General features: G+C 42.3%; 1 protein-coding gene across 1 annotated transcript in view; it reads left to right on the top strand.

The window, feature by feature from the left end:
• lrrk1 (leucine-rich repeat kinase 1) overlaps positions 1-12,786 on the top strand; it is a 113,109-nt gene that overhangs the window by 4,418 nt on the left and 95,905 nt on the right. Inside the window, exons 2-3 of the mRNA XM_027281404.1 lie at positions 1,296-1,442; positions 11,324-11,508. Coding sequence (XP_027137205.1) covers positions 1,373-1,442; positions 11,324-11,508 — 255 coding nt within the window. The 5' untranslated portion in view covers positions 1,296-1,372. The remainder of the gene's footprint in view (positions 1-1,295; positions 1,443-11,323; positions 11,509-12,786) is intronic.

The following is a 12,786-nucleotide window of genomic DNA, read 5'->3' as shown; positions in this document are numbered from 1 at the left end:
TGTGATGGTGAACAGACTGCGGAGTCTGTCAAAGCTGTGTTCTCCCTCTTGCAACAGGTGAAACTGGAGTACTTGTCTTTGTCTTCTTTAAACTCAATATCTCTCTGCTCTACATCAGGTCTACAGAATTCGGGGTGGTTTGAATCATCACAACATAATCCATATTAAGAACTGCTCATCTATGTCAAGAGAAGTGACACTCATTACTCAAGTGCAGTCACAAAAATGATGACTGGCTCTAATGATGACTTCCTCAGGAAAGGAAGACCAAGAGTTAGCTCTGCTGCAGATTAGAAGTTCATTAGAGATAGCAGCCAGTTAGCATCACCTTATATTAATAATCAACAGAACAGTGACCCAAAACACACCTCCAGACTAGGGCTGCCACAAACGATTATTTTGATAGTCGACTAATCACCGATTATTTTTTCGATTAGTCGACTAGTCGGATCATGCGTAAATTCACTGTCCCGGAAAGGGACGGGTGAGCGGGCGCTGTAAACCTCACAGACGGTGCCATGAGCCACCTTCGCCACAGAGTCTTTCCATGCCGACCCAGAGCCGCCGCGGAGAAAATGTGCCCGCCGAGAGGATCCTCCCACACCGTGCGGTCGTCCCTGACCTGGTGAGTTGAATCCCCCGGGCAGACTGCGCGGAAGTTGCGGAAAAATCGCGGTGATTGGTTAAAATTGCAACACCGCCCTGAATTCACGGGGATTCACTGAAGTTGCGTTGAAGTTGCAAATCGCAACATCGTGAATTCCTGGAGGGTCTGTGTTATGGTATCATTCACGGTACAGTCAGGCCTGACGCCGATTACCACTACTGTGCATGTGTAGGTGTGTGTGTGGGTGTGTGTGTGGGTGTGTGACAGAAAGGCAGACGCGGCAGTGGAAGTTTCGAAAGAAAAGCGAAGTTAAAAAAACAACAAAACAAAAAAAACGATGCGTCGACTACTAAATTAGTTGTCGACGATTTAGTTCGTCAACATAATCGTGACTAATCGACTAATCGTGGCAGCCCTACTCCAGACTATGTAAGGACTATTTGACCAAGAAAGAGTGCTGAACTAAAACCAGTTGAGATGGTTTAGGATGCGCTGCACAGAGTAAGGAAAAAAACAGCCAACAAGTGTTCAGAGTGTACAAAGGGATCGCTACATATTTTACTTTGTTTACACTTTTTATTTTCCACAGAACTCTTTATGTGTTGTGTCTATTTGATTGATAAATGTCACTCCAGAGAGCTGTGTGTGTTTGTTCCTCATCACCACTGCTTTGTCTTGGTGCATGCAGGGTGACAGCTGAAGCCACGCCTCCGCTCCGTGGAGGGACTCTGCTCTGACAGTGATAAACCTTTGACACCAGTAGGAATGTCCTACTGGTCGGTCGGCCATCCCCAGGACTCTCAAGACACTCCCGGCAACATGGAGCAAGAAAACGGTGAGTAATCTCTCTGCTGTCTGATCCGTCTTTCTCTAAATCCCGTCCCTCCAGATGACCTTGTGTTGTTGCATCTTGTTAGAGGCATCAGGTAGGCTCAAAGTGATGTGGAGTGACGGCAGCACTGCTTAAATTTAGCAAAAAGGAGAAGTGAAAGTGATTGTTTGGCAGCCACAAGCCTTATCTGTTACTATCTAACTGTATTTATGAACCACGCAGGGAAAAGGTTTTAGTTTCTTATAACGCATGCACACACGCTTTTCTAGCTGCTTTACCAGCAGATTGCAGCAACTTGCAGTCCAGCTGTGTGGTATCTGATTCCAGAGTTATAGATGAACAGGGAATGGGGGATTACAGTAGAGTAGAGTACTATGGAGCACTGTAGACTACAGTAGAGACCATCCATCTTTTTTTAAGAGCAGGGAACAGCAGAAGTTATCTGCTGTTTTTATTCTGCCGTTGAACTTCCTGTCTACATCAGAAGTGGAGTCTTGTCTGGTTGACTTCTTCTGCTTGCTTGTGCCTGCACTGACACATGCTTACCGGTTTTATTGTCCAATCCAATCCAATCCACTTTATTTATATAGCACGATTTTAGCAAACACAGGGTTTCCAAAGTGCTGCACAATACGATAGAACACAATGAATAACAATATAGAAACACAACAAAACATCAAGTAGATAAAAGAAGGTAGAAAACAATAAAAATAAAATGAATAAAAGGCACTAGATAAAATAAATAAAAAATAGACAAAAATAAGTACGTAAATAACAAAAAGCATGTATGCACATAAAATCAACCATCTACATGGTGTTAAAAGCCAAAGAGAAGAGGTGGGTTTTAAGAAGGGTTTTAAAATGAGACAGAGAAGAGGCCTGTCTCACGTGCAGCGGAAATTCGTTCCATAGCTTCGGGGCTGCAACGGCAAATGCTCGATCCCCTCTGAGCTTAAGTCGAGCTTTAGGGACAGTCAAGAGCAGCTGGTCAGCTGACCTGAGAGAACGGCTAGGCATGTAGGGGTGCAGCAGCTCAGAGAGGTAGGGTGGGGCAAGGCCATTCAAGGCCTTAAAAGCAAATAAAAGAACTTTAAAATGAATCCTAAAATGGACAGGCAGCCAGTGGAGTGAAGCTAAAATCGGTGAAATGTGCTCAAATTTGCTTGTGCCAGTTAAAAGACGTGCAGCAACATTTTGTACCAGCTGAAGACGACTAATAGAGGACCCACTAACCCCCAAATAAAGTGCATTGCAATAATCAAGCCGAGTGGTCACAAAGGCGTGGACTGTCTCAAAGTGCTGTCTCTGGAGGAGTGGTTTTATTTTTGTCAGCTGCCTTAACTGAAAAAAGCTGGATTGCACCACAGCTTTAATCTGGCTGTCAAATTTAAGATCGGCGTCCAGTGTATAGTGTAACAGTACGGTACGTAGCATACAGTGTTTGAGAGAACTGGAAGAAAGTGTCTGAAGTCTAAATTCTGGCTGAATGGCTGAGTTCTGGCTGCACCACGGCCGCCAGAGTTGGTCGTGCCCATTCCAAACAATGATTGTGTTCCCACCAGAAGTGCCGTGGTGCGTCCCAGCAGCAGCAGCAGCTCTCTGTTCTGCTCAACGCAGAGAATACGTGGCTGTTCTATTCTCGTCAGTGTCGCGATGGGCTGCGTCAAGCAGCACGGAGCAGATCAAACTGGCTGGAAGTCAGACACAGAAAATGCCACAGAGAATCTGGGCAGTTTTCAAAATAAAACAGCCTTTCCAGACTCCACATCATAAAAAAAAACAGACAATGAGGAAACAATTTAACTCCGTAGCCGACTTAGTCATGGTAGAAACACATAAACCAAGGAAAATGTGAGTGAGGTAATAAAGTCTGGAGGGCTGTGCTTCTGAAATGCTGCCGGTGGAGTATGAAGACACACGGAGAACAGACCAAAACAGAAATGCAGCCACGACGTTACAGAGCCATGTCCAGTGGAATCTAGGGGCTCATCAGCTCAGTGGTCCTGCATGGAGATGTTATTATAGTTAATAGTCATGGTGACTGGTCAGTGCCTGTGCCTGGCTGTTTGTTCTTTGCAGTTTGAGTTAGAGGTTTAGTTACTCCATACAGGTATCAGGTCAGGATGACCGAGGTTGGATTATGATTAATAATTATTTATGTGTTTTCTGAGATTTGCATTGGTGGAGGTTCAGGTAAAGTATCTATAAAGAAATCTACCTTTCCAAAGAATCTGACGAGTACGAGCCAATCAGAGGCAGAGTAGGGTCGGTCATGAGCGTCATGTTTTTTTTTGTTGTTGTGTATTTCACTGAAGCAGGCATGGCTGTGTTACACTGGGGTTTAATGGAGCATGGAGACGTTTCACATTTCAAAGGGAAATGAAGATACTGGAATGTGTCCCACAATGTGACCAATCTGGAGCTACAGCTCTACCCGCTGGGAATTGAACCACAGGCTGTGGGGAAGAATTTTGTTCCTGCACCACCTAAACAGATTCTCCGGTTGTCTTAGATTTTTTCTCTCTCTCTGTTGGTTGGACAAAACAAGACATTCGATGACATCACCTGGTAAATTGTGATGGTAAATTTTCTCCAATAAATAAAATGATCAGTCTAATAAAGCTTCCACTGGACAATGTGAGATTACAGTAGGTCATAGTGGTGAGGGAGAAAGAGACACAGGAAGCTCAGAGGCTGGCTCTTAAACAAAGGAGCATCCCCCTCCTCCTCTTGCACTACCTCTCCCTCCCTGCCTCCGCATCCTCCCTCTCTCCTTTCAGCCTGTCACAGGGTTAGAGAGAGAGAGAGGAGGGGGGGGCATCCAGGGAACACATGCAGGATGGCTAAGGATGCTGGGTAAGAAGCAGCACCACAGCGGAGGGGAAGCTATGAAAAGAAAGTGAGCTTTATGTGATGATGGAGGCAGGAGGACGAGGAGGATCCGCTGCTTCGCTATGAGCAGGTTAGTGGGAGAGCGGAACAAACGCTGACTGGAGCCTCGTTCATATGCTGCACATGTAGGACGGACTGAGCCTTAAAGCTACTCTGCACTGAGCTGTGACTCTGTTAGCAGTTTACTGACATCTGATCCGGATCCAGTGTGATCTGCAGAATCATGACTTCTGTACTGTAGAGCTCCTTAATGCAGCAGTAGTGTTTGTTCACGAGTATGCACAAAACTGACTCTGCTGCCACGGTCAAGTATGCATGGATGTGTTACACTGGGTTTTAATGGAAGCTTTTTAGTGGGACTTGGTCTCAGAAATGTCACATTTCAAAGGGAAATGACCAACCACTGACGAGTCTAGAGGTCCAATAACACTGCTGGGAACTGAACCTCAGGAGGATGGTGAGAATTTTGCTCCTGTACAACCTGTGCACCCGAAGGGTTTGAATTCATGTCTGAAATGAGTATGAATTTTTAAAATAAAAAGAATAGTATTGCTTTTTTAGTAGACATTAAATGACACAATCTGGCCACCATAACCGCGTTAGTCCAAATTAATTAGAAGTGAAATAATAACAGGAGTGTTCTGGTAGGGATGTCTGTCTCTCTACAGCTGTTCTATCCAATAAAATTCACAAAAGCCAAGTAAATAAATAAAAAGAAACAGTTTTTGCTGCATCTGCACAACTTTGCACAAGTTGCTAGAGACAATATTTGATCCCACTTGCATCAGCAGCTACTATCCACTTTATAAAATATCATCATGCACGTCAGCAGAGCGTGTCGCAGCCTAAGAATACAGTAAGTTGGACACAGGAGTTGGATCACCTGATCAGCTTGCTTAACTTGCAGGTCTGCACGATGCATTATTGACATCTGGCAATAAAGGTGTTATCTAGTATCTTTTTTGAGATGTAATTCTCTAAGAGTTAAGAGCTCCTTGAGCACTTGTTGCGTCAGAAGTACCGGTGTAGCCAAATAAACTCATTCTTTTTTTGATAAAGAAGTAAATCAATAATCTCACTTTCTATCATGCCAAGAGCCACTGTGACTGTATTTGCTAAAGTGTGCAGGCTAAAATTATGGTTGTCATTGTGGTCAGCACCAACCATGGTGATAAAATCATGCTGTTTCTTGTGAGAAAAGCCAGCCTGTGGTCAGGACAGTACGTTTAATGTGAACCCAGTAGCAGTAGAACATGTTGTCTTAGCATTGGCAGCGTAAACAGTGAACAGTGTGTGTGTTTTCAGCAGGATAAACATGCATTGTTTACTGTGAGTTGCACGGAAATGGCGGACTACAGCGATAGCAATGTATGTATGTAAAGAGCTAAGGACAAAATGTAAATACAAAAACTGACCATCCATTTAATCAAAATAACATGTTGGGAAATGATGAAATTTGGGTTTGATTATATGAAGTAATCATCATAACATGTAATTCATTTAAACAAACACCCTCCATTTACAGAACTACACTGTGTTGGTGAGCTCTTAACTGCAGAGTTTCACAAAAAGAGGAAGCCTGTGGTCTGTCTATCTGTGAGCTATCGGGATCGCTGGGTCGCCATAAATGTTGAAAGTGACAAAGAGAATTTGATACCCATGATATTCTGACTTAAAACAAGCAATACCTACTCTATATAATGTAGTAATATAGTGTATTTATACATTCTTGTGTTGAGCAACCTGTACTTTTACTGATTTAGTTTGACTTGTAAGTGATCCTGACACTAGTGTATGTTACGGCCTTTAGGATTGAATACTGTCCACAGTGGATGTGGAGCTGGTTCCTCCTTGTGGTCCGGCACTGACAGTGGGGAAAGTGAAACAGTTGATGAATGTTGGTTTTCTTTAGTATTAAGGTGGAAATTCCCCTGAAAGCTTCACACTAACACTGATCAGCAGCACTCCTAAAGCCCTGTTCATATGATGCTCATATGCTCATGTTGTGGTTATTTTGTAAAATAAAGTAGAATCACTCCCTCACATAATTTTTTTCCCAATAGAAATGCATCTGAATTAACATGTGGGGAAATCTAAAGTCTCAATTAAAACCTTCTTGAACCCCACCAGACTGGTTTCAAGGCTGAGTCTGTCCTCCTCACCGTCACAGTGGACCTCCTCGCTCCCCTTGCAGCCTCCCTCTCCTCCGTTGTCAATCTGCTGGAACTTTCAGCAACGTTTGACACGGTGAACCAGCAGATCAGCAGGTCCTTGTCCACATCCTACCCCAAGGACCGCCTGTACAGGGTAACTCTGTCCAAACCTTGTAGCCTCACTACTGGTGTCCCTCAGGGTTCTGCTCTGGATCCCCTCCTTTTTTTATTCTTTGCACCAAGTCATTTGTGTCTGTTATTCATTCACATAGTTTTCCTACAATGGCTATGAAGTATTTGTCTTTTCTCTGGTCCTTAAATAGCAGCACAAATCTCTGCCTGTGTGGCTGACACCTGGTGTCTGTACCTCCCGTTCACGACCAGCTCTGTGGTGTGGGACTGCCTCATTTGAATTTGTTTGAATTCAGATCGTTGAATCTCTGCACTTGTGTTTTTTAGCTGTGCCGTTGTACACAGAGCTGTATGGCAGGCTGTAAAATGTACGAAATTATTATCAAAATGACCAAAAAAACAACAAAAGTGTGATAAAAGTGGAGAAGGGTGACTCCTGTCTACTCCAATCTCTACTCTCTGGTGACTAAACTACTACAACACGAGAGATGCCCTGTGTCGTGCTGGGATTTTGTGTTTTATGTTCTTATTTAATTGCTTGAATCCAATTCAAGACACTGGTACTTGCCTACAATGCTGTGAATGATCCAGGCCCATCCTATATCCAGGACATGGTCAAACCATACATCCCAGCCTATCCACTACGCTACTAACTCATTACAAATCACGACCCAAGATGATTTTTGGGTTGTATCCACATGGTTAAACGCACTTTGTGTAAGTTGCCTTGGATCAAAGTGTCAGCCAAATAAAAGTAATCTTAATGTAATGTCATGAAACCACTGAATGAAATTCTGTTAGGTGGTTTAGCAGCTTCTTAAGCTCCTTATGGCTCCATAATCCCATAAAGCACAATTCATTGCTGTTTTTTCTTTAAAGAAAGAAGAAGGTGTTTTTGCTTTCAGTCAATGGATTACCAAAGAGACAGACAGGAAACATGTAGGGAACTGTGTGTGCTGTAATAATCCTGCACGTATCATCCCACACCACATTCAAATGCATTCTGCTGTCATTTATATGATAAACGGGTATTAAGAGGCGATCATGGAGAATCCACCATCAAATGAGATTTACTATCTTGACTTGATAGTTAGTTTAGTTTAATAATAATTATACAGATGCGATCCTAGTGAAATGTATTACCAAGAGCCTCTTCAGTTTGTTAAATAAAAAACAGGCTAGTAATAGATAATGGTTGTTGTGGAAGTGAGTCATAAATGTATTTTAAAGTGCAGTCTTTGTAGCACCCTCGTGGTCCGAGGGTAGAAGTTGTTCCTGAGCCTCTCAGTGTTGGTCAGGTGTATCCAAAACTTTGGCAGCATGAAAAAAAGAGGCCGTTACCCGGGTGGCTGGGATCCTCAAAGATTCTCCTAGACTTATTTCTGCAGCGTCTGCTATAGTGAGGTGGAGTAGGCAATGCCTGTCTGTTTTTCCAGAATTTAGCCAGGATTTGGTGAAACAAAAGACATTACAGTTGCTGATATCACGCTGGAAACTGATACGGCCATGGGGGTCATCCAGTTTATTATCCAGCCCCTGTACATTTGGCAAGCGGGATGTTTGGCAGAAAAATCTGTGTGGCTATGATTCTATCTAGGGTTGCCTGGGTTGTTTTGATGGATGCAGGGATGGACTTGCTTGTCTGTGTGGTCATGATTATAGCTGATGTTTAAAGTGTGACAGATTAAGTCTGTATGAACAGATTCTGCATTAACAGAAATAACAGAGAGGTTCTTTAACCTGTATCTGGTTGTGTTATCTGGATAATGACCTCTAATCACAGACCTTTACACTCGGTAATAATGTTAACTTGGTTTCCATGCAAAACTCTGTACTGTTATTACACGTTGTGCATCAATTCAAATACTGTCTAGCCTGCATGTGGCTATGTGCACCAGACCTTGACATCAGTATCATAATGGTTTGGTGTAAATACATGAAATAGTCCCAGTGTAGAGATTTTAAATCTGGGTAGCACTAATATTAGATTGTTACTCTGTATCAGCAGAATATTTTTGGTAGAAGATTGGTATCAGGAGGGAAAAAGTTGTGTTGGTGGATCACTAGCTGGTCTAATGATCTTCCACTGAAGGTTTTTATGTCTGCTGTGTGCTTTCTGTAACATAATCCTGTTTCATTTCTGCCATATGAACGGATGATCCACGTCCTTCTCGTTTGTCTCAAAGTCTCCTCCTCCTCCCTTGAATCTTCTCTAATCAAATCACACTGATGGTTCCTCTCTATTGTTTATTCACGGAGCAGAAGTTGAGAGTTTACGTTTATGATCTCCAAACCAGATAAAACAGTGAAAGGGCAAATTTGGTAATGGAGGAGATACTGACAGCCTCATCACTCTCAAGATCTCCTTTTAGCTTTCCCAGATGAAGAAGGCTGTGAACGTGATAGTATTGATGGTGGATGGGAGGCACGTGTGGGTCTAATGGCTTAACTCCCTCGAGCTTTCTCATATAGCCCCGGCACCCAAGTCAGACTCTCTGTCTATTAATTATTCATAGCGAAGCCAGTGGGCTACAGGAAGCAGGCACATGCAGCTCAAGCACAGATGAAAGAGGAAACAGAAGTGTTGTTGTTGTTGTTGTTGTTTGGTGAAATGAATGAAACCACCCTGAAAAACATGAAAAAGAATAACCGGTCTGACTCAGTCTGGCAATACAGTCCAGATTCACCAGCATTGTAAGGGCGGTTATATTTTGTGCCTGAGCTGCTTGAGTTAGGAGCAGAAATTTGATCTCATTGACCAAGAAATGGCTGCAAAGTATGTTTTTTTTATGGAGACAACCAGCTGGTTCTAAGTTAACCGGCTCATTCACACCAACAGTTGACAACCAGGATGTACTTTCTGTGGTCTGATTGGTGTTTGCGCTGAACTAATATCACTTCAAGAAGTGCAGTGGTGCCTGACGCCATGATCTGCCCAAACTGTTTACCATAAAGCACAGGAAGTGCTGTGCAGTAAATGAGTAAGCGATCAGTGAGGCAGACCCCTCTCCATGCCACAATTAACGACATGTAACTGCTGTACAGTGAGTCATGGATCTGTTACTCAGACGGACCTTCGTATTTCATCGTCTAGTGCTTTAAACATCAAGCTCACACCAAAGCAGCCTCTTGAATTTTTTATGCAGTGCTGCTTTTTAGTCCAGTTACAGTGGGGTCAGGGAAAAGGTCATTGTTTTAGGCCTGTGATGTGATTTAGGAATATTTGAAGCTGTTGTATTCGCAGGGTTAGTCACCAAACAGTTCAACAAGTCTGTAGCAATAGATCACCAGCGATAATGGTGGTGTTACGTCTTATATCACACTGTGAGACTTGAGCTGAGCTGAGGTTTGGAAACCAAAGACAAGTAAATTATTAGTTAGATTGCCACCAGATGATTGCTGCTATGATCCATGTAAAGGTTATTTGTGTGTTTCTAACACCTAAAAACATGTACATATATATGTATATTTTTTGTAATATTGTGTAATATTGCAATCTTTGAGAAATGAAAGCCTTTGCCACTGAGGTTGTCACGATACTAGAATTTTAAACCTTTGATACCATATTAGTATTAAAGAAAAATAATACTTGATACTAATAACGACAGCAGTATTTTTATAAAGGCGCCCAAAAGACACAACTAAATAATGTGTCAGACCAAAAAAACGTGTTATTAACCACCCAGCCAAATTTGAATGATTAAAAACATCAACAAGTTTATGAAATCAGGTGTCAAAATCAGGTAAAAATGAATTCTCAGCTCCAGGACTGTGGGGGCGTGTCCTATGAATGTGCTGAAGCCACGCCCACAGTCACGCAGCCATTTTGAAGCGACTGAAATTAGTTCAGAAACTTTGAAACACTCTGAGCGAGATGAATTCATCTCCATCTCTCTAGCTCAGGGTGGCCTCAGCATGTCATCGAGCCACCCTTTAAGGACCGCCCACAAAATCCTTTTTACGTGTTTTCAGCAACTATTGTCCAACATATTTAATGTATTTTGAAAGAAATCTCAAAATTGCCTTTACATGGGCTTTAATCAAACCCAATGATGTATAGAATGACATTGGCACCAACCAATGTGCTACCGTTGCTTCACCTGATCCGTAATACTGATGTATCGTACGTAACGTCTCTCTCTCACGAGTAGGAGATTGTCCACCAGTCAATGTAGATGGCGTAGTTCTGATTGTAAATCTGTAATCTCTAGTCAGCCTACTCTAGTTACTTTCAAATGTGTAAATAACAGAGTATCGAAACATTGTGAAACCATGGATACTCTGGACAATACTGTTCACCACACATCTCAAGCCTCAATAATTCAAAATGGTCTCATTTGACATCAGATATAGGAAATTGGAGCTAAATATTGACAATTTCAGTCCAAGAGTATTAGTATATATAGTTGTGTATTTGCTTTTTAATAGTATTGTCAGGGTGTGTGATATGAGTTGGGTGTAAAGGGCTTATTCCACCTGCCTCCAGAGGCTGTTAGTCATTCACAGTGCCACTAATCCACTCAACTGTGCTGTAGTCCATGCTAAGAGCGCGTTCTTTAATAGGGTGACCTAGTTCCTGCTGCTGACAGGACTACAGTAATACGATGTGTTCAACCTGCCACATGCTGCCAAAAGCCTCCAAATGATCCCATTCCTTCTTGCAAACGCTCATTTTGACCACTGGTTTCCCTCCCTGTGTGCTGTCAGGCCCTGGGGAGGAAATGGGAGCCAAGGCATCGTTGGTGGAGGGACCCGGCTCAGCGCTGGGTCCTTCTCCCACTCTGGAGAACATCCAGGCAGCGTATGAAGATGGAGAGGAGGAAGCTGCCAGGGAGCTGGTCCAACAAGCCTGCTGCGTGGAGTGCAGCGTGGGGACGCCCCGCATCGATGGGGTGAGTGCGCCCAAAACATACATGACATCATCAGCTGCACTGCTTTTTGAACTGTGGTGATCATTGTAATATTAATGTTATTCTGGTAAATCCATATCACCCTAAACTGTATGTATGTTAAGTGTTATAATGTTCAGCTTAGAGGTCAGGGATCAGGACCTTTCACACCAAGTCTGACATAAAACTACAGTCTGCACTAAAAAACAAAAGAATGAATAAACTGTGGATCCAAAGCAGGATCCGAAGTGTGGACCAGGATCTCAAGATACATTTAAGGGGTCACCAAATAATCCACAGTATAGGAAAACACAGAATTATTGTTTCCAACTTTTAAAATCTAATCTTATCTAATCTTTCTACTGGGACAGTCTGGAACTGCATAAATGTTGTGTTTATTTTCACTGTCCAACCGGTCTAACACCTCTTTATATTCACACTGATACCATCACTAACTTCTTGGATGCCATGTTTATTTTTGAAGATGTTATTTGAACAGCAGCTTGATAAAATGATTTGGTTATTGCAGCATGACAGTTCTGGACATTATGATATAAAAGTGTAAACACGAAGCAACATGCTTTTTTCCTCATGAGACCTTTTTATGGACCTGTGTAACTGGTTTGACTAGATAACTACAGATCCGACTACAGTACATGCATAACCCTCTGACTGTCTTTGATGGTTTACTGCAGGCCTTTTCAATTACTGTTTGCTTTTCTTGGTGGTGGTGAGGTTTTTTATTCATACTTGTGTTTATCAAGTAAAAAAACACAACCTCATTAGATCTAGGTCTGCTGCTGTTTCATTCTATCATGTGTCATGTAGTGGTGGTTAAAGTGGGATTTGTCTGGTGGGGGAACCCTGTGATCTGGTTAACCCTGTGATCTGTGGTGCTCCTGTTTGGAATCAAATTTATATCATCTAAAATTCTTAAATTCTTCCCCTAAAAGTCCATTAGGCTATTTCCCATGCCAATAACCTCACCGTTAGTATGAGTAATGTGTATTTGTCTTTTTAAATAATGAAGGTCTTTTCAGTTTTCTTCAGGGGAACATGTGTGAGAGAGTTTGAGACAACCCTCATTCGAACAATATATTTTACAGACTACTTATCATTCTTGCTTCTGTAGCTTCAAAAATGGTTCATGCTTTTTCCCAGACTGACACCATGTCATGCTTTGACTGCAAGTCATGATACAACATAAACATTTAATTTGATACTACTGTCATTTGAAACATTGTATTATTAAATGATTTATTGGACTTTACACACTATCCT

This window comes from Larimichthys crocea, chromosome VIII (genome assembly GCF_000972845.2).
Source record: "Larimichthys crocea isolate SSNF chromosome VIII, L_crocea_2.0, whole genome shotgun sequence".
Taxonomy (NCBI): domain Eukaryota; kingdom Metazoa; phylum Chordata; class Actinopteri; family Sciaenidae; genus Larimichthys; species Larimichthys crocea.
Note: the sequence above shows the minus strand (reverse complement) of the source record. Positions and strands in the feature narration are given on the sequence as shown.